The sequence below is a fragment of the Armigeres subalbatus genome, chromosome 3 (genome assembly GCF_024139115.2).
Source record: "Armigeres subalbatus isolate Guangzhou_Male chromosome 3, GZ_Asu_2, whole genome shotgun sequence".
Taxonomy (NCBI): Eukaryota; Metazoa; Arthropoda; class Insecta; order Diptera; family Culicidae; genus Armigeres; species Armigeres subalbatus.
The window spans coordinates 221,076,658-221,098,846 of record NC_085141.1 but is presented as its reverse complement, the minus strand read 5'-3'; the positions used below and the strand labels follow the sequence as shown (position 1 = coordinate 221,098,846).

Sequence of the window (22,189 nt, the reverse complement as noted above, 5' to 3'; positions counted from 1 at the left end):
CACCTGACACTCGCTCAAAACGATGAAATCTCGGGTACTTATTCAAAAGGACGTATGTGATTTTGTAAACAAAGATTCAAACGTCGATTCGTCCAATCTGATGGCACTCCCACGCAAACCAACACCACCAACAGATAGCCGAAGGCTTCCCCTACCTGTCTGTGGTGATGGTTTGCGTGGGAGTGCTATCAGATTGGACAAATCGACGTTTGAATCTTTGTTTACAAAATCACATACGTCCTTTTGAATAAGTACCCGAGAAATGTCTCTCTTATCCTCTCCAGCCTTTCTCTGCATGTAACAATCACTGACACATCGTCAGCGTATGCCACAACCAGGTCGGGTTCACATATTTCCTTCAGCCGTTCGATCAGCGGTTGAAGGTACAACACAAATAAATGCATGGATAGGGGGTCGCCCTGCCGAACCGATCGTTGGATGGGAAACGCTTCGGATAGACGCCCGTTCACGAGAAGACGGGATGACGATAGTTCTCCGATCCTGTGGAGCAGACGAACGAGGTTCTCGTTGAATCCGAGCGAGCACATGTTCCGAAAAAGGAAAGTACGATCGACGAGATCAAATGCATGGTGCAAATCAAATGAAGCAAGAAGACCGCGTTGTTTACATTTGACTAGCTGTGCTATTCGGTCTTTCAATGCCAGTGTTGCTTGGAAGATATTACGTCCAGGGCTTGAGCACTTTTGGGCGTCGCTGACCACGTTGTGTGTTTTCATCACTTCGTCGAGGCGCCGTTTAAGAACCCGAGACAGGATCTTGTAGTCGTAGTTGAGCAGTGAAATTGGTCTATAGGAATGCGCCGTTTGCTCGTTCCCCTTTTATTTAACTAGCACAATTATTCCATCAACGAAGCCGGATGGGAAATTACCTGCGAGTGCCTCATTCATTATCAGTGTCAGCTCTCTCCAGATGACATCAAAAGTTTTGAGGTAAAATTCTCTTGGAAGCGAGTCGCCACCGGGGGATTTGTTTGGACTGCTGGACTTTATAGCGTCGAGAATATCGGCAGGAGTTATTTCGTTCATACATGCTGCATTTAATGGGTCGTTTACTGGGATTACTCTTTCACAGTCAAAGGTGTCTTCCACTTCCATTACGGGGTCTTGCGCAGTATAGAGGTTACGATAGAAGCCAATCATGTGCTGTTCAATCGCCACGGGATCATTGATGATGGTGTTGTTATCGTCTCGTAGGTGCGTTATTGCTGTTTTCTTCCTTCTCCTCTCACCCAGTTGCAGTATCGATATTGGTTCGCCAGCAATATACGTCTCGTTGATGCGAACAAACGCCTGCGAGAAATTCCGTTGCAGGGTTAGCATTTGAGCTTTCACGATTAATCGTTGTTAGCATCGCAGGGTTCTGGTAGTAGCCATCGTACGCTTGTCTTAACTCCGTATATAGCCTTTGGTGTATGATGAAAGTCTTCGAACGCGGCTTTTGACTTCCACCGGAAAAAAGACTTTATTTTCGGTTTTGCGTACGATAGCCACCACTGCATCCACGATGGGTAGCTCCTTTTTTGTCGGGTCCATTATTGCCAGCGGGTTCTAAACTCTTGTACATTTTCTGGCGACAGCAAATAGGGACGTAGCGACCAGAATCCACGGCCGGGTTCATTTCCTAAATGAGGAAGGCAGATTCGCGCTGTCAGTGCCTTGTGGTCCGAAAATGGGCAGACATGCGTATCAGCTGACCTTAGCTGGCTACGTAGGCTTTGACTGACATACATACGATCCAGCCGTGATGACGAATTATGCGTGATGTAAGTATAGCCTTGTCTATTTCGACAGATACTTTGCCAAACATCCGTCAGCTGTAACTGCTGTGTAGCCGCAAGAAGAGCAGGGCTGTGGTTGTGGCCAGTCGCATCACATTGCCGTATTACACAGTTAAAATCGCCGGCCAGCAGCGTGTGTTCCGTGTGATGGTGAAGGTAATAGGCAAGTGTGTTTATGTAGAAACGCTCACGCTCAGCACGTAGTGCCGAACCAGAGGGAGCGTAGATGTTGCAGAGAGTTGTGTTTTCAACCCGAAGTGCAATCAATCGACCGTCTAGACTCTTCTCCACATTGGAGAAACGAATGTGCTCTTTAAGCGCAATTGCCGTCCCTCTCCTGGAGTGATCCACGTTGCATACTACGTTGTAGCCTGGTAACGACAGCTGCTCATTTTCTACCTCTTGCAGAAATGCGATGTCGACGTCTAATGTTCGTAAGAAAGTTCGGAGTGCGTTAATTTTGGTCGTGCTTGTAATAGTGTTGATGTTGATCGATGCGATATTGTAGCTGCCAAAATCCATTAAATGGTTAAATCGCTCGGCATATTCTCGTCGTCGTCGTGGTGATGTCGTAGTTTCTTTCCCGGTGGACGGCCGTTTCTACGTTTGCTGCTCGTCGATGCTGATGAATTGTCCGTTTCGTTCCCATCGCTCGTTTGCCGAGTTAAGGCTCCCCCAGACCGAAGCGATTACATCGCCGCGACGGCGACAACTAGTCGCCGCGATTCTATCGTTCGGTCGCTGCCGGCAATGTTCTATTTACGCTTCCATATCAACGGCGACAGAATCGCTGTCGCCAAGCGATAGAATCGCGTCGCGACTGTCGCATCGCGTGTGTTTGGGGGAACCTTTACCATTCGGCTTACTGGTTGCAAGTTGTGCGGAAGGGCCGGTGGACACATGAGGCTGGTGCTCTGTTCGAAATTGTTCGTTTTTGTAGGTGTGATAGCCACCGGCAGTGCATCGGAAGCATTAGCTGCGGGTGGTTTCGTCATAGCGATCGTGTTTGCTGGTTTCTTTGCGGTCTGATTCGATTTCTGCTGGCTTGCCTCACTGGGCTTTGGCCCGAACAGTTTCGCGAACGATGGCTTCTGTTTCGTCATCTTGGATCTTGGGTTGCTTTGCTCGGTTTCTGTTTCTTTCGTCACATTGGCATATGTTTTTTGCACAAGCAGTTTTTTGTTCTGCACACAAGAGATTCCATTATGAATGAACTCGGAGCAGTAACGACAGGTTTGAAGCTGCCCAAAATAGGACACATTTGTGGTCTGACCATCAATGGTAATGTAACTTTCGATGTTACGCTTCACCACCATTCGTACTATCCGAGCACCAGTCGGAAGACCTGCGAACCGGTACTTGCTGTCCCAAACTTGATCGGTGATCGAGAGAACTTTTCCGTATGCGCTCAGAAACTCAGTGATTTGATCGTTGTTTATGTCTTCGGAGAGATCGGTGAGCTTCACCTCGACTGCGCCATCTTCCAACGTAATCCGAAGCTTGTAGATTTTCCCCTCTACCTCGGTCTCATGTTTGTTGTCGTGTGCTGACACAATGCTACGAGCCAACTCGAGGTCGGTGACCTTCACAAAAGCACACCCGAGTGCTCTGCTTGGCTGAAGACGGACCACCTGCTCATAATTGAGCCCTAATGTGGATGCTACAAAATCGTGTAGTTCTTCAAAAGATGGTTTTTTTGGCACGTTCGCGTTATCGATACGGAACGTGTTTTCGCGACGAACACTCATCGCGAAGGCACACGCACTACTTGTCGCGGCGTACCGAAAGAAAGCGAAAAAACTAAGAGGCACCGTAAATTTATAGAAAAAAAAAATCAAATAGCCTGCGTGTGGCTTCCACTGACAGTGCAACTGCTCTGTACGGAAGTTGAGCGCTAACTGTACATCAGAAATGTGGCGAACTATCGGGGTATTTCCATACTATGCTGCTTAAGCAAAGTATTCGAGAAGCTGATGCACAACATCATTTATACCATTGCCGCACCAATTATCTCGAGCAATCAACACGTATTCATGAGACAGCGCTCGACCACAACTAACCTGTGCTACGTGTCCACGCTTTCAAGAGAAATAGAAAAGCGAAAGCAAATCGATTCGGTATACGTTGACTTTGCGAAAGCATTCGATACCGTACCTCACACCCTAGTGATCGAAAAACTAAAGCACATAGGCTTCCAGAACTGGATTACGGAATGGATTTCCTCGTATCTTTCTGATCGTTCCTCGTATGTACTAGTCAACTCAGCAAGTTCCAACTCATTCTGTATTACATCCGGAGTATCCCAAGGCAGTGTAATGGGTCCACTGCTATTCAACATTTTTGTGAATGACCTGTGCGTTATGCTGTCCTCTTCTAAGCTCTCATTCGCCGATGATTTGAAGTTTTTTCGCGTCGTAGAATCCCCTGATGACTGCACCGCTCTGCAGGAAGATATCAACAACATGATGATCTGGTGCAGCTATAATGGCATGCGCGTGAACAACAATAAAGCCCCAAACGCAATACAACGGAAAATTTGACAGTTAGCTCATATATTTTCTGTCAAATTTGCCGTTTCCGTCGCCGTTCCGTTGTATTGCGTTTGGGGCTTAAGTGCAAAGTCATATCGTTCACTCGTTCCAAGAACCAAATACACCACCAATACATTTTAGGAACGGAAATATTGCAACGAGTTACTTCCATCTGCGATCTTGGAGTCATCATCGACAGTAAGCTTCAATTCAAGGAGCATGTAGGGATAACGACTGCCAGAGCTTTGTCAACCTTAGGGTTCATTTGCCGTCACGCCTCCGAATTCACTGACATATACGCATTGAAATCGCTTTATTGCACATTGGTACGTAGCGTTCTAGAGTATGCTGCTCCAGTTTGGACTCCGTACCATGTCTCACACATACTTTCCATCGAACGCGTCCAGAAAAAGTTTGTTAGATTTGCACTGCGGCTGTTACCCTGGAATGATCGAAACAATCTTCCTGCATATTCAGAAAGGTACCAATTGATCGGCTTAGAACCACTATCTACCAGACGAATAAAAATGCAATGCTTATTTATCTTCGACGTCATCGAAGGCAACATCGACTGTTCCGAGATCCTTGGGCAGATACCGTTTTACGTTCCCCCCAGACGATTCCGGAACTCCAACTTACTGGTCGTTCCGTATCACCGTACGCATTATGGTTATAACAATCCGCTAGACTCCTGCATTCGCTCCTTTAACTCTGCTTCAGATGTTTACGATTTTAATATCTCCAAAAATGTTTTTAAATGTCGGATGAACAGAATTTTTTAGTTATAAGATAGGTTATATTAGGAGATAAGTACAGTCTGTACGATGTAGTGTCGAAGACGGTGGTGAATAAATAAATAAATAAATAAATAGTTTCCAAAAACAAATCCTTGCTGAAGTTCTGAAGGATTGTTCCAGGGTAATTCCAAAAGAGTTCTGAGGATAATTCCAAAAGAATTCATAGAATTCCTCTATAGAAAAAAAAATGGTACGAGTTATGGAGAAAGATGTCCGCTACTACGCTTACCAAAAACTTTGTCGATTAAGATGTTTAATTACAAAAAAGAATCAAAGAGTGATTCAACTGTTTTCAAAGTGTGTTGGTGCTCCACCATCCGGATCAGAGAAACGACTGGTATGAAAAGAGCACTGCAGGAGGCCAAACGAGGCACTCATCGATCTTTTTTTCAAATAGGTTTTTATGTTTTTTCAAAGTTTGGATCATATTGCCCGGATTTGATTTTAGAATGTTTAGAATGTAGCACGTACACGTTGAATAATGAAATACCAAAATTAGGGTACATTTTAATTTAACAAAAAGCATTTCTTAGCCAAGTTCATATGACCGATTGATCCCAATTCTAGAAAGGTTTGGAGCAGTACTGGTAGTTTTCGTGATCGTCATGTGAAAGCATTGCATTTTCATTTTCAAGAGACCAAATGAAAATGTAGCGGGCTCCCGGTCACCTGTCATATTGCAAGCAGTCTTGATGATAATGTTGCTTTGTTTTGAAAAGCTCAATTTCCTAATTGTTTTAATAAATCTGTGCAAATAACGATGACTAGTCGATGAAATGATTATATTGTTTCTGATTTTCGAGTTAGAAGTAACATTATTGAAGGAGAAACAGCTTGTTTACAATAGTTTGATGCGCTTTCATGAAATAAAAATTCGTGAAAATTTGACGGAATTCTTTTCATTGTTTATGTTTTCTATGAAAGCTGGACTGCCGTTCTACGCATGCTTGTACCAAATTCAAAAAACGACAAATGAGAAAATGGCATTTGAAATTGAACACTAATTTCCATTGCTGGCGTATAAACATAATGCAATATAAGATTATAACATCACAGAACCATTCAGAAAACTTAATTTCATTGAAATCATTCTTATTTTTCACTCACAAATAGAATTTACGACAACGATCGTGAAAATAGTTTGGCGGGATAGTTATGCCGAGAAATAGAGCACTTGTTTTATGGTTTCTAACGCATATCAGCCCCGTTCAATGCATGATTTCGTGAAGGACTACTGCGATTGACATATGTCTCCACATGCTTTATCTAAGGAAGTGAACCTTCCACGTGGTTGAAGTGATTATGTCGCTTAGAATGAGTATTGTACAAATTTCCCCCATTAAGTCAGTGTAACAGGCTAAGATTGCAAGATCTAAACAGAAAATGCTAATTCAATGTGTGTTGCTCCATTAAATAACAGAATCCGCCATAATGATGAATTTAATTACCGCGAGACAATTATGGGCAGAAATTAAGCAATGGGACAAATAGACTTGATGTTGTTTTCAATGATTTTCCGAACAAAGTTCGTAATCTGTTTTCTAAAAGTATACATCAAAATAGACTGCTCTATGGTGAAAAGTCAAAATCCACAAAAACTAACAAGGGACAACTATGCGTAGAAAGGCAGTGGAGAGAATAAAATGTAAATATCGCGTGACCTTTCTCAATGAAAATCTCAGTACTGGTTTGGAGTGCTTGGAACATCTCATTCAAAGATAGGGTAAGACACCCAGAAATCGCACTCACTCACTTTTATTTTTTCCAGCAACTACACAGAAAAAAATCCATGGTAACAATTACTATTTTGTAGACTACGCCATGTTTTTAAAACAACCACAAATTTTCAGTTAACTTAACCATGCATTCGGACAAATTCACCACTGATTCAGTTCATGTAACAACATTCCACCAGGACCACAGTTGATTTTTACTGCGCGCATGGTAAAATCAAACGGGTTTGTTGTCTGCTGAAAATCTTCGGTGCGTATTCTTAGATTGACCCTCGGAATGGTAGTTTCGACCGCCACATTTTTTTGCGTGTAGGTTTCGAGAAATGAAGTTTTTTAAATTGGTAGGCGGAAACTGGGGTGAGGGGGATTTTTGGAAGTCTTACCCTATCTGAATCGTAGACCATACGCATGTTCTCCTGTATGGGGCCTGTATGGACGTGATTGTTTGCTGTCGAATTTAGTAGTAGAAGATGATTTGCGGATTCTCAGTAGACTACGTGGTTGACGACGTGTAGCTACGGATCGAGTGGATCGAATGGAGACGACTTTTATGTACTGTACAGTGTACAGGTTACTCCTGCCTTCAACTGAATAAATATTGATAATTTATACAACCTCGTTGAATAAACGTTCAACTCGTGCTATTTATAAAAATCGTCTCGTAACTTGCTGCATATAACACTACTGGCTGTACGAGGTATTGTCTGGAAGGGCGCATACTGTGTTACGATTCCTACAAATATCCACAAACAGCCGTTCAAAAAGTGTTGCGTGGGGATTGGAGTGGACCACACTCATATAAAAAAAATAAAATAATTTTTTCGAGACGAAATAAAATAATAGAAAATAAAGTTTTAAGCTCCCAGATACGTCATGTCTAAGTGGATGCTCAACGAGCGTGAAGTCTATATGGAAAAAACGACTAAATATATGAGAAAATGCATACTTTCCACTTTTTTATCTTTTTTTTATTTTTCTTTTTTTTTTTTTTATTTCTCTATTAAAGAGGCTTGCAGCCCTAGGCTGGCTCACCTCTGTGTTTTTTATCTCTAAGTAGCGCTGTAGTCATTCAATCCCGCTCAATAGTGACATTCACAATCTTTACATTATTGCAAAGATGCTCCCGAAAACCGCGAGTGATTTTATCATCAAACGAAAAATTATTTTCAGGGGGTATATGTCTCGATAGAATGATTTTGAATTTTTTCATATAAGAGTGGACTTACATTACGTAAGTCATTTATCTGACATTAATAATCGAATCAATAATATGAGCATTCACATTTAATTTTCTTTTGCTTTATTGGTATATTGCCACAATATCCTTTATACTGAAGTACGTTCCAGCTACGAGTATAAACAACCCGAAAAAAACTAACAATCCATTTTTCCACAACAACCACTTCAACCAGCCAAAATCGTGTGGCCACCGTATCAAAACGTCCAGTGCAACGGGAATCAAAATCGCCAGCATCGACGATCCAAAAGATCCAACCAGCCCAACGAAAGGACTGATCTCCGGTGCGGCGATTGCCACCACTGCCAAAAGCATCAGTACCGTGAAACGAGCTATAATTTGGCCCCAATTGTGCCACCGCTTTGAGATCTTATGTCCAACGTGATTCCACAGGATTTCCATCGGGACGTAGTAGCTGAGTCCTAGTGAGAACATAATGCCAACACCAGAGAGCACGCGTGTAGATTCGGCCCAACTAAAAATAGGGAGAAGCTTGTTGTAAATTTTTGAACATTGATCAACTATCATCACATACTTACGGATTGTTCGCTGGAAGATTGAGCGTAACAGATCCCTCAGTATTTTCGCCATATTGTGCATAACCGAAAAACCCCGTTAATGTATAGAGTGAGATCAGGAAAGTCATGGCTATGTTGAGCACCCCGCAGCTGGACAAAAAGAGTTGCGGATGCTTCATTTTATTTTCCACTGGAAGGACATATCTTATTCCTTGAATTGCAAACAACACTGCACTAGAAGAAAAATGAAACACTAATTTAATTCTAATTTAAGATGCACAATAACACTCACCTAGCAAATGATGGAACGGTACTCCACTGGGGCCACAAGTTCTTGTCTTCCAGCGTAAACGGTTCGCTTAAAATGAAGTAGAGCGTAATTCCAATGGAACAAATAAGTAGGGCATTGGCAATCAACGAAATCGGAACCAGATATTTCAATTCTCGAATCTGAGTGATGAAGATGACTGGAACCACCACCATTAGTATGTAGTAGCGAACGTCCCATTCTACACCCAGTTGATTGTAAACAACGTCATGTATGGATTTAGCTATGAATATTAGGAACAGGCAACACGTAAGAACGCTTTGGATGAGGATCATTATGTCGACGAATCCACTGAAAAATAGCACATATTCGATTAATACATTCAGCATCATGAACGCAAAGCAATGACTTACGTTGTGAATTTAGATAGAAATCTAGCTTTAGTTGGACCATTGCTGAAGACGATTTCTACCGTTTCCGAATAACCTAGCATAGGAACTCGATTTCTTTTGCAAGCTTTCTGAGACGTCCCAGCCTTAAATTCATAGAAAATATTGGCAATGTTAGCAGCGCCTAGAAGTACGCCCCATCACTACTCACCAGCAAATGAACACAATGCGTGTAGATAACACAAATCGCAACCGTTCCAAGGGCGCCAAAAGCAAGTCCTCCATTTTTGAACGCCAACGGCATAGCCATAATCCCCGTTCCGAGCGATCCTTTGACCATGTGAATTAACGTCCCAAAGGTTCTAGGAAAGTTTAATGCGTGTTAGTTTCTGGAGCTCGTTTGGTCACATTTGACTTACTTACGAGTTAGGTTTCTCCACCTGACGATTTTTGAATGGGTGGTAATCATCATCCTCTCTAAAAATATAGAATTCACATGTAAAGGTCGTTAACTTGGATGGTAAACTCTAACCTGTGCAAGGATTCCACGGATGACATGATTTTGTTGTGTTGCTCTCAATCCTATCCTACGGTGGGTAACTTCGTTGTGGTCGCAGTCCAGAGTAATGATCCAACTCATAACAGTGTTATCAATACGCGACTATAATAGTAGTCATTCGACAAGATAATGAGATTTGGGAACCTAAGGTGCACATTGTGTTGGCGTTGTTTATGATTCGCAATTGTACTATCATTAGAGGTGGTACACTCGAATAAAAAGCGTGTCGATATTTTTATTGAATACTACATTCTTATTTCACAAGTACTAATTTATTATTTTTATTTTCTTTTCAGGTAAGTTTTACATGATTTCCATATTGTTAAAGTTGGTAAGTTGTCTAGAATTTCGCGATACCTTTTAAAGCCATTGTTTTCAATGTTACCATACTGCATTTCTGTACGTTTTTCTAAACGATAAAAATGACTAAAATAAAATCTCCCCCTAAAAAGTTAAAAAAATTCCATTAGAAATTAGGAAATTAGGCCAATAAAGAAATCAGGGTTGAGCAATAAATAAATATAAAATGTCCACGAATAATGCAAAATTTTCATAAACAATTAATAATTTTTCACAAAATAAAAATAAATTAGCACTCTTAAAAGCAAAAACGCCAATTATAAAAAAAAATCCATAAAGAAATCAAAATGTTCCTCAGAAATAAAATAACAAAATTAATAATAACAATAATAATTTCCACAAAACATTTTTTCCACAAAAAAATTAAAACTTTCGACGAAATAATAAAAAATAATATATAAAAATATTAAAATTTCCATAAAAAATATAAAAAAGCAATAAAACTAAACATCTTTCGTTCAAAGTTCATAGAAATTTTTATCAATTTTAATGTTTTTTTTTTGTATTTTTATGGATATTTAAAAAATTTTCATTGCTCTTTATTGATTATTTTGTGGAATTTTTCAAATTTTTATTTAGTTTTATTTAAAATTTTGTAATTGTTTATTGCTAATATTGATTTATTTATAGAAATTTTGTAGTTTTTTTCGAAAAACATTTTGATTTCTTTATGAAGAATTCTTCAATAATTGCAATATTTGCTTACAAAAGTGCTAATTTATCTTTGTGTTATGGAAATTTTGTCGCATTGTTTGTCGAAATTTTGCATTTATTTATTGCACATACCCTGATTTTTATATTGATAATTTCCTATTTTTTTATGGAATTTTTTTAATTCTCCATGAAATTTTATTTTGTTGCTAAAATATATTAGTTTTGCAAACTACGTCTCTTGGAAAGACTCAACCCAAGAGTCGCCTACAATGTGAGATGTCACGAGATGTTTACATATCTGCCCCTTTTAATATCTATAGAAACGCGAAATGGCATGCTACAAAAATGAAAATTGCTTCGTGACAGGGCATGAAAGTGTGCCATATCAGCTTTATTTTTGTGTTTATTACCACTTTCAACTCGGTGAATTAAAGGAGTATGATTAATTTTTCGACCAGTAACTGTTCTTCGCATATATCTATTAAAATAACTTAGAAATTTTTATTTTAATATAAAGCACAACATCCTTTCGTGACTGCCTTTTATACGAAATAGATCAAAGAACCTACGATTGTTTCATTCGGTCGCCTGAAACAGAAAAAGACGTTTTGTTCTCTGTCTTATGACGATCACAACCTTGTCCAGTACCGGTCTACGCTGTATGTACGCGTCATCTTGGGCTGGAGAGAATTTCTTATTGATGGCCCGTGTATAAACGAAATGTTTTCGCAAGTGCATCTCAGCGTCATCTAGTTGTCGATAACCATCATCATAGCGATGATGACTATCGCTCGATCAGATAAGGTCATAAAGTCAACTGAATATATATACATCAATAAAAAATCTATAAATGATCCCGGTGCAATCAGCATGTTCTTTTTTCATTATTAATTAGTATAGCATGGTAGACCTGTGCGGGTCCACGACGTTAGGCATAATTACGTTAGGTATAAGTACGATAGGCGTTAGGCCTAATTCTGCCTTCCTTATGTCATGAGCTGCATTTATTTGGGGTATTTATTTCTAACGTCCATTTTGCCTAACGTACTTATGCGTACGGTACTTATGTCTAACGGGGTATACCCTGCCCATGTACCTATGTGCCCGTGTACTTTGACCGTTTGCTATTTTAAACGGCGCACAGTGGGACGGATTAAAAAAAAGATGGTCAAAAATACAAACATGGTTGAAAATGAGTATAAATGGGTCTATTATACTTACTATGATGGAATATTATCATTTTCAACTACAATCATAACGATTGTTGTGATTGTAGCATTCAGTACATATTAGGGTGATTCAAAAAATCGATTTTGCTCCACAACGCTCATTTGATTCTGTATCATGTTCTGAGTGTCCTCCGAGAATTTGAGGTCATTTGGATTAAAACTGATTTAACACAAGCCGTTTCATTTCATGCAAATTAATATGAGGAAATTTATGTTTTCGTTATACTGATTATGGCGCTTCCTCATTACGCTCAGGTTGAAAGAAAACCTACATAGCTAAAAGCAATACTCAAAAGCTTTCACTCAGCGGAAACCGCATAATTAATTGTTCCAATAATAATTAGTTTTCAATTTGAATACATGTTGCGAATCTTGAGTCACGATCGTTAAACTTCTTTTAGGGCATCACTGAAATGTGCAGTGCAACATAATAGCCTGAATTTGTGTGTGCTATTTTTCGCGCCACGAGCAGCAATGTTGCCTGTTTAGGTGTTACGTAATTAGCTCCAGAAAACTAAGGTATAGATTAAATTTGATTACTAATTATTGGAACGATTAATTAGGATGCGGTTTTTGCTGAGTGAAAGCTCTTGAGAATACCTTTAAGCTATGTAGGTTTTCTTTTACCCTGTGCCATAATCAGTATAATGAAAACATAAATTTCCCAATACTGATTTGCATACAAACTTGAAACGGCTTGTGCTAAATCAGTTTTAATCCAAATGAGCTCAAATTTTCGGAGGACGCATGGAGCAATGGAGGAAGTTATGGAGCAAAATTGATTTTTTGAACCACCCTAGACAAATACATATTTTGACGCGCCATTTTCATGTATTTTACGTCATTTTCGAATGCCTCGGAAAAAACTTGCGGGTCCTAGTTTGTTTATATAATTGTTAAATTGATAAATGGATAAATTGTTTTCTGACCATATGAAAACTCCACGAAATGAGTATATTTCGAAATAAGCCCAAAATCAACTTCATACGTCAAGGGTGAATATTTCATGAAATTGTGATACAATGTAGGCAATTGATAGTCGATTATGTTATCTTTGAAGATGTATTGAGTTTGAAATTATTCAAAAACAAATTCAAAGGATATTGCAAAGATATCATACTTTAAATTTATATACAGTGAACTCTCCCTTACTCGATATTGAAGGGTCCATCGAGGTCCAGGGAGGTCCAGGGAAGTATCGAGATAGAGAACTTACTTACTTACTTACTTATGGATCCTGTACACCTCCAGTGGTGCAAAGGGCCGATTTGAAAGATCTCCATCCTGAGCGTTGCCCGGCTATCGCTTTAACCTGTTGCCAGGTTAGATTTCGGTCGACTTCTTTTATTTCTTTATTGAGGCTTCGCCGCCATGAGCCTCTGGGTCTGCCTCTGCTGCGATGTCCTGCTGGGTTCCAGTCTAATGCTTGTTTACAGATTTCGTTTCCGCCCCTACGTAGAGTGTGGCCGACCCAGCCCCACTTCCGATCCCGAATTTCTGTTGCTATCGGCCTCTGGTGACAACGACGATGAAGCTCGTTGTTTGAGATCCAGTTGTGAGGCCACCAGGCCCGAATTATATACCGCAGGCATCTGTTAATGAACACCTGCAGCCGTTGAGTGTTCTCCACTGATACACACCATGTTTCGCTAGCGTATAACAGCACAGATTTCACGTTAGAGTTGAAAATTCGTATTTTGGTGCGTTCACTTATCTGCCTGTTTTTCCAGATATTTCTTAAACTCGCAAAGGCAGCCCTTGCTTTCTTTATCCGTGCGCCTATGTCGATCTTGGTACCGCCGTCTGACGCCATTTGGCTACCAAGATATTGGAAGCTTTCAACATTCTCCACTGGTTGCCCGGCTACTGTGAAACTGGAAGGAGTCACCGTGTTTACATCCAACAGACAGATAGAGAACACATTTATATTTTTCTTCCAAAATTCCAATTTTCACCTCACTTTTCACTTCTCACTACTTGGTCCTCTTCTCAGTTCTCACTCCACTCTTCTCACTTTTCACTTCTCACTACTCACTTTTTTCTTCTCATTTCTCACCATTCACTTCGCACTTCTCGCTCCTCACTTCTTCCTTCTCACTTTTCACTTCTCACTTCGCATTTCTCACTTCTAACTTACTTCTTTCTTTTATTTTTTATCTTTCACTTCTTTTTTTCACCTCTCACTTCTCAAACTTTTCACTTCTAACTTCTGACCTCTCACTTTTCATTTCTCAATTCTTACTTCTCACTTCACACTTCTTTCTTCTCACTTTTCACAATTTACTTTCACTTTTTGCTTTTCTTTTCTCAATTTCCATTTCTCACATCTCATTTCACTTGCATTCTTACTTTGAATTTGTCACTTCTCATTTCTTATATTTAACTTCTTACTTCGCACTTCTGACTTCTTACTTTTTATTTCTCATTTTTTACTTTCACTTCTCACTTTTCACTTCTCACTCCTCACTCCACAGTTCTCACTTCTCATATTTCTGACTTCAAACTTCTCACTTCTCATCTTTCACTTCTCATTTCTTACTTCTTAAAGCTATGTCCATTTAGAATCCGGAATAATAAAATCATCTGTATCTCGGTAACGGATTAACGTACAAATAAGGTTAATACATCAAAACAAGGGTAATTCACTGTACTTTAAGGAAAAAATATTGATACAAATAATTTCTTCTTGTTTCTAGTGAAAATTCGCACCTTCTTCTTTATTCCTCTCATCAAAAGTTGCACACCTCCGGAGTCAACTTCCTTGGCACATTTGTTCCACATTTTGGTCATCTGAGTCGCGTCCCGAGCTGTTTTTCCACCTTTTCCACTTTTCTTAAGCTTCCGCTTCATTACTGCCCAAAATGTCTCGATGGGCCGGAGCTGTGAGTAGTTGCGTTGATTTATGTTTTTATCGATGAAATCTTCGTTATTATCGCGGTACCACTGGATGACTTCCCGGCTGTAGTGGCAACTCGCCAAATCTGGCCAAAACTTCACGGGACCTTTATGGGCTTTATGGAATGTCGACCGCGGTTTTTGAGACATTCCTCCTTGTACAGCTTCGAGTCCATCGTCTTATTCGTCACAAACACTTAGGTCTTTGCCCCACAGTTGCATATGCCTTGCCAAAATCATCCGTTTTTTTTTGCAAGTTTGTCCAAAAAGCGAACTTAAACTTCGCAGAAACTACTCCTCGTGCCGTCACCATGTAGAATTTTTGGCTAGGAAGCTGTCCGAAATCCATTTTGACGTAGGTTCCATCGTCGATGACAGGATTATCAACGTGGGTGTGCAGACTTTTTTCTCTACTTTCGGCTTCCATCTGGAATAATTTCTGACACGCTGCACGAAACTTCGTGAAATTTATACCACAGCAAGTGGGCGCCTAGGTAGACAAACCGCTGTAAAAGAATTCTTGCAGTGGTCACTTTCCGTGCCACTGCAATACAATAAGTGATTCCGGATTCTAAATGGACATAGCTTTATTTCTTTTTTATTTTTTCTTATTTTTTTTTTTTTTATTAATTTTATTTGCTTATTATCTAAAACATGCATTCATCTCTTAGACTAGGTGTTCCGTGTTTTCTTAACACTATCATCCTTATTTGCTATGTTACGCTTTTAGTTATTATTAATACATTTCAATTGCCTCTGGCAGTTAGAATTTTTTCCTCTGGTTGAATTGAACCATGTAGGAATTACAATGTTTTCAACTTAAACTAAACTTAACCTATTTTATACTAAGGGTACAAGGAGTTAATCGTTGCAATAGAAGATTGCAACGATTTTTGTCTAAAATTGGAAATTATTTTGTTGGACATTTGTTGCAATGACTCAATATTAGAAATTCTATGAAGTTCATTGGTACTATACCACGGAGGCAACTTCAGAATCATTTTCAAAATTTTATTTTGAATCCTCTGGAGTGCCTTCTTTCTGGTATTGCAGCAACTAGCCCATATTGGCACAGCATACAACATGGCAGGTCTAAAAATTTGTTTGTAAATCAAAAGTTTGTTCTTAAGACAAAGTTTTGATTTTCTGTTTATAAGTGGATATAGACACTTAATATATTTGTTACATTTGGCTTGAAGGCCTTCAATGTGATTTTTAAAAGTTAATTTTTGATCTAGCAGAAGTCCTAAATATTTAGCTTCGCTAGACCAATTAATTGGAACCCCATTCATAGTGACAATATGTCTGCTAGAAGGTTTCAAATAAGAAGCTCTCGGCTTATTTGGGAAAATTATAAGCTGAGTTTTGGAAGCATTCGAGGAAATTTTCCATTTTTGCAAGTAAGTGGAGAAAATATCCAAACTTTTTTGCAATCTACTACAAATGACACGAAGGCTACGCCCTTTGGCTGAGAGACCTGTGTCATCTGCAAACAAAGATTTTTGACACCCTGGTGGTAAATCAGGTAAGTCAGAAGTAAAAATGTTATACAAAATGGGCCCCAGTATGCTGCCTTGGGGGACACCAGCCCTTACAGGTAATCTATCAGATTTAGAATTCTGTGAGCGATCTGATAAATAATTTTGGATCAGTTTAATAATGTACAGAGGAAAATTAAAATTCATCAATTTTACAATCAAACCTTCATGCCAAACACTGTCAAATGCTTTCTCTATATCAAGAAGAGCAACTCCAGTCGAATATCCTTCAGATTTGTTGAGCCGAATTAAGTTCGTAACTCTTAATAACTGATGAGTGGTTGAATGCCCATGGCGAAAACCAAATTGCTCATCAGCAAAAATAGAATTGTCATTAATATGAACCATCATTCTATTTAAAATAATCTTTTCAAACAGTTTGCTTATAGAAGAGAGCAAACTGATTGGGCGATAACTAGAAGCCTCAGCTGGATTTTTGTCCGGCTTCAAAATTGGAACAACTTTGGCGTTTTTCCATTTATCTGGGAAGTATGCCAATTGAAAACATTTGTTAAATAAATTAACCAAAAAGGATAAAGAGCTCTCAGGAAGTTTTTTGATAAGTATGTAAAAAATACCATCATCACCCGGGGCTTTCATATGTTTAAATTTTCTAGTAATAGATCTCACTTCATCCAAATTAGTTCCCAACGAAGGGTCAAAAACATTATCTTGGTTGAGAATGTCTTCGAAGCTTCGTGTAACCTGATCCTCAATTGGACTAGTGAGACCTAGACTAAAATTATGGGCACTCTCGAACTGCTGAGCAAGTTTTTGAGCCTTTTCGCCATTTGTTAATAAAATTTTATTTCCCTCTTTAAGCGCTGGAATTGGCTTTTGAGGTTTTTTAAGAATTTTCGTTAATTTCCAATTATTTAATATCGAATTTAATATCACATTTAGGAACTGCAATGCCTCTGGCTTCGACAATTAAATTTGTCAAAGATACGAGAGCATTATCAATATCACTTTTGGTATCGAGAGGAATATCAACATCAAAATTCCTATCGATATACGTATTATATAAATCCCAATCAGCCCTATGATAATTGAAAGTAGAGCTGATTGGATTATAAATGGCTTCTTGTGAGATTTCAAATGTCACAGGAAAGTGATCAGAGTCAAAGTCAGCATGAGTTACCAATTGGCCACACAGCTGACTTGAATCCGTTAAAACCAAATCAATTGTCGAAGGATTTCGAGTGGATGAAAAACAAGTTGGGCCATTGGGATATTGAATAGTATAATATCCCGCAGAACAATCTTCAAATAAAATTTTGCCATTGGAATTGCTTTGAGCATTATTCCATGAACGGTGTTTGGCATTGAAGTCACCAATTACGAAGAATTTTGATTTGTTGCGAGTCAGAATTTGAAGATCAGCTTTCAACAAATTCTTTTGCTGCCCATTGCATTGAAAAGGCAAATAGGCTGCAATGAAGGAAAATTGACCAAAATGTGTTTCAACAGAAACTCCCAAGGTTTCAAAAACTGGTTTCAAACGAAGAAAATAATTTATGTTTGATACGTCTATTAATGACAATGGCGACCCCACCTCAGGCGCTGTCAAGACGATCATATCTGTAGATAAAATAATTTGGATCTCTTCTAATGGAGAGTCCGGGCTTTAAATAAGTTTCTGTTATAATGGCAATATGCACATTATGAACTGTTAGGAAGTTGAATAATTCATCTTCCTTACCCTTTAAAGAGCGAGCATTCCAATTTAGAACTTTCATACAATTATTTAGATCCATTAAAACGGAGTCCGATAATAATTTTTTGTGTGTACTTTATACCAACCTGAACAGCTTCAGGAATGGTATTTGCTTTGAACATTGCATCAATCATGTTAAAAAATCAAAATCGGAAGCAGTCATGCTACCTGAATCGGCAACATGACCGTTATTTTCCGTTGGGACATTTTGAGAAGAGAAATTTTGTCTACCAGCAGCGATGTTTGCATACGTAGGTACATTGGAAAAATTGGAATTTACTGAAGTGCTTGCTACCCGTTGACGAGCGACAAAATTTGTTTGTGAATTGTGGTGGGTAAGAATTGCTCGACCGGTAACTGGTTTCGAAATTTGAGCGTTTGAAAAATTTCTACCCGTCGAATCTGGGATCCGATTGGAATTTCCCGTCATCAGTTTTGCACGGGAATTCAAAACTTTTTTGCGTGAAGGGCATTCCCAGAAATTGGATTTATGATTGCCCCCACAATTTGCGCACTTAAATTTATTGGAATCTTCTCTCACAGGACATGCGTCCTTGGCGTGAGAGGTTCCACCACAAATCATGCATTTAGCATCCATGTGACAATGTTTGGTTCCATGACCCCATTTTTGGCACTTACGGCACTGGGTGGGGTTTTGGAAATTTCCTCCAGGCCTGCGGAAATGTTCCCATGTAACACGGACATGAGACATAATACAGGCCTTTTCCAAACTTTTCATATTATTTAGTTCACTTTTGTTAAAATGAACTAAATAAAATTCTTGAGAAATGCCTCTCTGGGAAGTACTAGGGTGGGATTTCTTTTTCATCTTAATTACTTGGACTGGTGAAAATCCAAGTAATTGAGAAATTTCAATTTTAATCTCATCCAGGGATTTGTCATCACTGGGGAGACCTTTCAAGACGACTTTGAACAATCGCTCAGTTTTGTCGTCGTATGTGAAGAATTTATGGCGCTTCTCAGTTAAATACTGAAGAAGACGTTTGCGATCGTCAAAGGATCCCGGCAAAACGCGGCAGTCACCCTTCCTAGCAATCTGAAATGAAACCTTGATCCCCTGAAGGTTACTCAAAATCTCATTCCGGAAGCCAGAAAACTCGGCAACAGATACCACAATTGGCGGAATCCTTTGCTTTTTCGCATGAATCGAATCACCTGGGCTAGAGGTATATTCGATTTGCTCAATTTCATCATTAATCAAGTCGAACTGATTGCTCAGTTCGATTGGAGAAGAATTATTTCCGATATTAGAGTTAGAAGGAATATCTGAATTCTCCAGCTTCCTTCTATTTTTTCCGCGCTTTGGCAGGACGGTCTTGAAACCTTGTTTCTTTGAAGGAAGTGGAGAATTCAGAGACTCCCCCTTCCTCTTGTTTTTATTAATGCTCATGGCTGAGCGTGGAATAATTAATTAATTATGGAAGCGTTCAACTCGTCGTAAATGTGATCAATTTTACCCTGCTGTTTAATATTCTCCTGGATGTCGGTACCGTTTTAAAACAAAAACTCATTCAATAGAACTTTTTTTTGTAAAATACTTTTGAAGTTGATTGTTTTATAGCGTAGATTTCATTTTTGGTCTAATTCGCTTCGCGCAGACGTAATGACGATGAATAGTTCTTGAGGTTTTCCAATGTTCGTGTTTCGAAATGAATCAACCATTTGTTGTACTTTCACAAGTAAAGAAAAGTTTCTTTGAAAGTACGTTTTCGCTTAATCAGCTCAGACAAGCTGATCAAGCGAAAAACGTACTTTTGAAGGAACTTTTGTTTACAATTACATATGTATATCGGGTTTTCAAACAAATTATATCCTCGCCGGTTTGTGCTTGGAAAGCAGTCAATTGACTTTCTTGGGGACATGTATCGAGCTTTTAGAACTGTACTGATTTTTCAAGGAGCTTTAAGTATTTCATAGTTGAGAAAAATAAACAATTCTCAGACTATGTCGGTGTTGTAATGCCTACTACTTGGCAGTCTGGAGAAAATGAATCACTGGAATAAATGTCAATCGTTATCGTATACGAAGTGAACATTGCTTGTGATTGAATCTACAGAAACATTTTCTCAGCTAGCACTTACACAGTGATCAATAAGTTCGGATACACATTCAAGCTTTTTCAATTCAAACTGCATTAAAATATCATCGATGTTATATATTATGTTTTGGTATGTTTTATTTGAAGAACTCCTTATGTAGATTAACTTCATCGGATGTTTTAAAATGATAACCCTAATTTCTGTGCCAGGCTTTAATGTTTTACGAAGCGGGCACGCACTGATTCCATCAATCTTCTTCCAAATTTTCAGAATATCTGTCTTGAAGTGATTCAAATTAGAGATTTCACAGTCCATCCGTTTTGATAACCAGTACGATTAAACGAAAAAAACTAATGGATTCAGATCAGGAAATATTCGATATACGAGCTGTTAGCAATTTTCACCAAAACTTCAGAAATTATGGTAATATACACTACCCGCCAAAAGTATGGAAGCGCAAAAATAAGTATTGCAACACCCGCTTTGAATATTGCAACACTCCGAAAAGTTTAGCATCACTCCGGAACTAACATATTCGTGAAGATTTATCGTCGGATCCTTTACATTTAGAATGGTGAAACCTTCTACAAAATTTATCACGGCGATAAGTGCATTGCGAAAGAGGACAATTTAGCTCTTTGGAGTGCCCTGGCCACCAGGTAGACCGCGGATTATCCGGATTCTGAACCACGTGTGAAGTCACCGCTTAATACATCTATTCATTCTAGCGACATGCCAAATGTTCATCATCTTTCGTAATCGCAATATGACAGAAAAATCAATGCTGATTGACGCTTGCTTGACCCTTGGCGTCCTCCCAGTGGTCCTCCGGGAGTTTCGGAACATCCGGTAAAGTGGTTAAATTTTGAAATTCGTCACAGAAAGCTGCGACTTTTTCAAAGCCGATTGTGGCAGAATTATCAGAGCAAAATCAATGCAAGCATCACTCATTGACCCCAGATGGCCTCCCAGTGGTCCTCCGCAAATTCCGGAACATCCGATGAAGTGGTCAATTTTAAAATTCGCTCCAGGAAGCTGCGACTTTTCTAAACGGTTTGAGGGAGCATTGCCAGAGAAAAATCAATGCAAGCATCATAATTGATCCCAAGTGGCCTCGTATTGTTCCTCCGGAAGATCCGGGACATCCGGTGAAGAGGCCAATTCTTGAATCTCGTCCTAAAAAGCTGCGACTTTTTCTAAGCCGATTGTGGTAAAATTGTAGGAATTCCTCCGGAAGTCCTTCTAGGAATTCTTGCGAAAGACTTTCCAGGAATTCCTTCGGAAGACCTTCCAGGAATTCCTTCGGAAGACCTCCCAGGAATTCCAGGAATTCATTCGGAAGTTCCTCCAGGAATTCCTTCGGAAGCTCCGTTCCTCCAGGAATTCCTTCGGAAGTTCCTCCAGGAATTCCTTCGGAAGACCTCCCAGGAATTCCAGGAATTCATTCGGAAGTTCCTCCAGGAATTCCTTCGGAAGTTCCTCCAGGAATTCCTTCGGAAGTTCCTCCAGCAATTCCTTCGGAAGTTCCTCCAGGAATTCCTTCGGAAGTTCCACCAGGAATTCCTTCGGAAGTTCCTCCAGGAATTCCTTCGGAAGTTCCTCCAGGAATTCCTTCGGAAGTTCCTCCAGGAATTCCTTCGGAAGTTCCTCCAGGAATTCCTTCGGAAGTTCCTCCAGGAATTCCTTCGGAAGTTCCTCCAGGAATTCCTTCGGAAGTTCCTCCAGGAATTCCTTCGGAAGTTCCTCCAGGAATTCCTTCGGAAGTTCCTCCAGGAACTCCTTCGGAAGTTCCTCCAGGAATTCCTTCGGAAGCTCTTCCAGAAATTCATCAGGAAGCTCCTCCAGAAATTCATTCGGAAGTTCCTCCAGAAATTCCTCAGGAAGCTCCTCCAGAAATTCATTCGGA

The 22,189-nt window shown here is 39.5% G+C and overlaps 2 protein-coding genes across 8 annotated transcripts in view; one reads left to right on the top strand and one right to left on the bottom strand.

Annotated features, from left to right (window-relative positions):
* LOC134220092 (ras GTPase-activating protein raskol) overlaps positions 1-22,189 on the top strand; it is a 654,763-nt gene that overhangs the window by 343,897 nt on the left and 288,677 nt on the right. The gene's annotated exons all lie outside the window — the stretch shown is intronic.
* On the bottom strand, positions 8,160-10,152 carry LOC134225735 (proton-coupled amino acid transporter-like protein CG1139). 3 transcript variants are annotated; one of them, XM_062706049.1, is made up of 7 exons: positions 9,804-10,152; positions 9,691-9,748; positions 9,483-9,633; positions 9,296-9,417; positions 8,907-9,233; positions 8,636-8,848; positions 8,160-8,571 (listed from the first exon to the last, which is right to left on the bottom strand). In XM_062706049.1, the coding sequence occupies exons 2-7, from the start codon at positions 9,741-9,743 to the stop codon at positions 8,160-8,162; spliced, it is 1,278 nt and encodes a 425-aa protein (XP_062562033.1). In that variant the 5' UTR covers positions 9,744-9,748; positions 9,804-10,152. The 3 variants fall into 3 exon arrangements, with proteins under 3 accessions (XP_062562033.1, XP_062562032.1, XP_062562034.1); XM_062706048.1 differs by having other exon boundaries at positions 9,695-9,748; XM_062706050.1 differs by lacking the exon at positions 9,804-10,152 and having other exon boundaries at positions 9,691-9,789.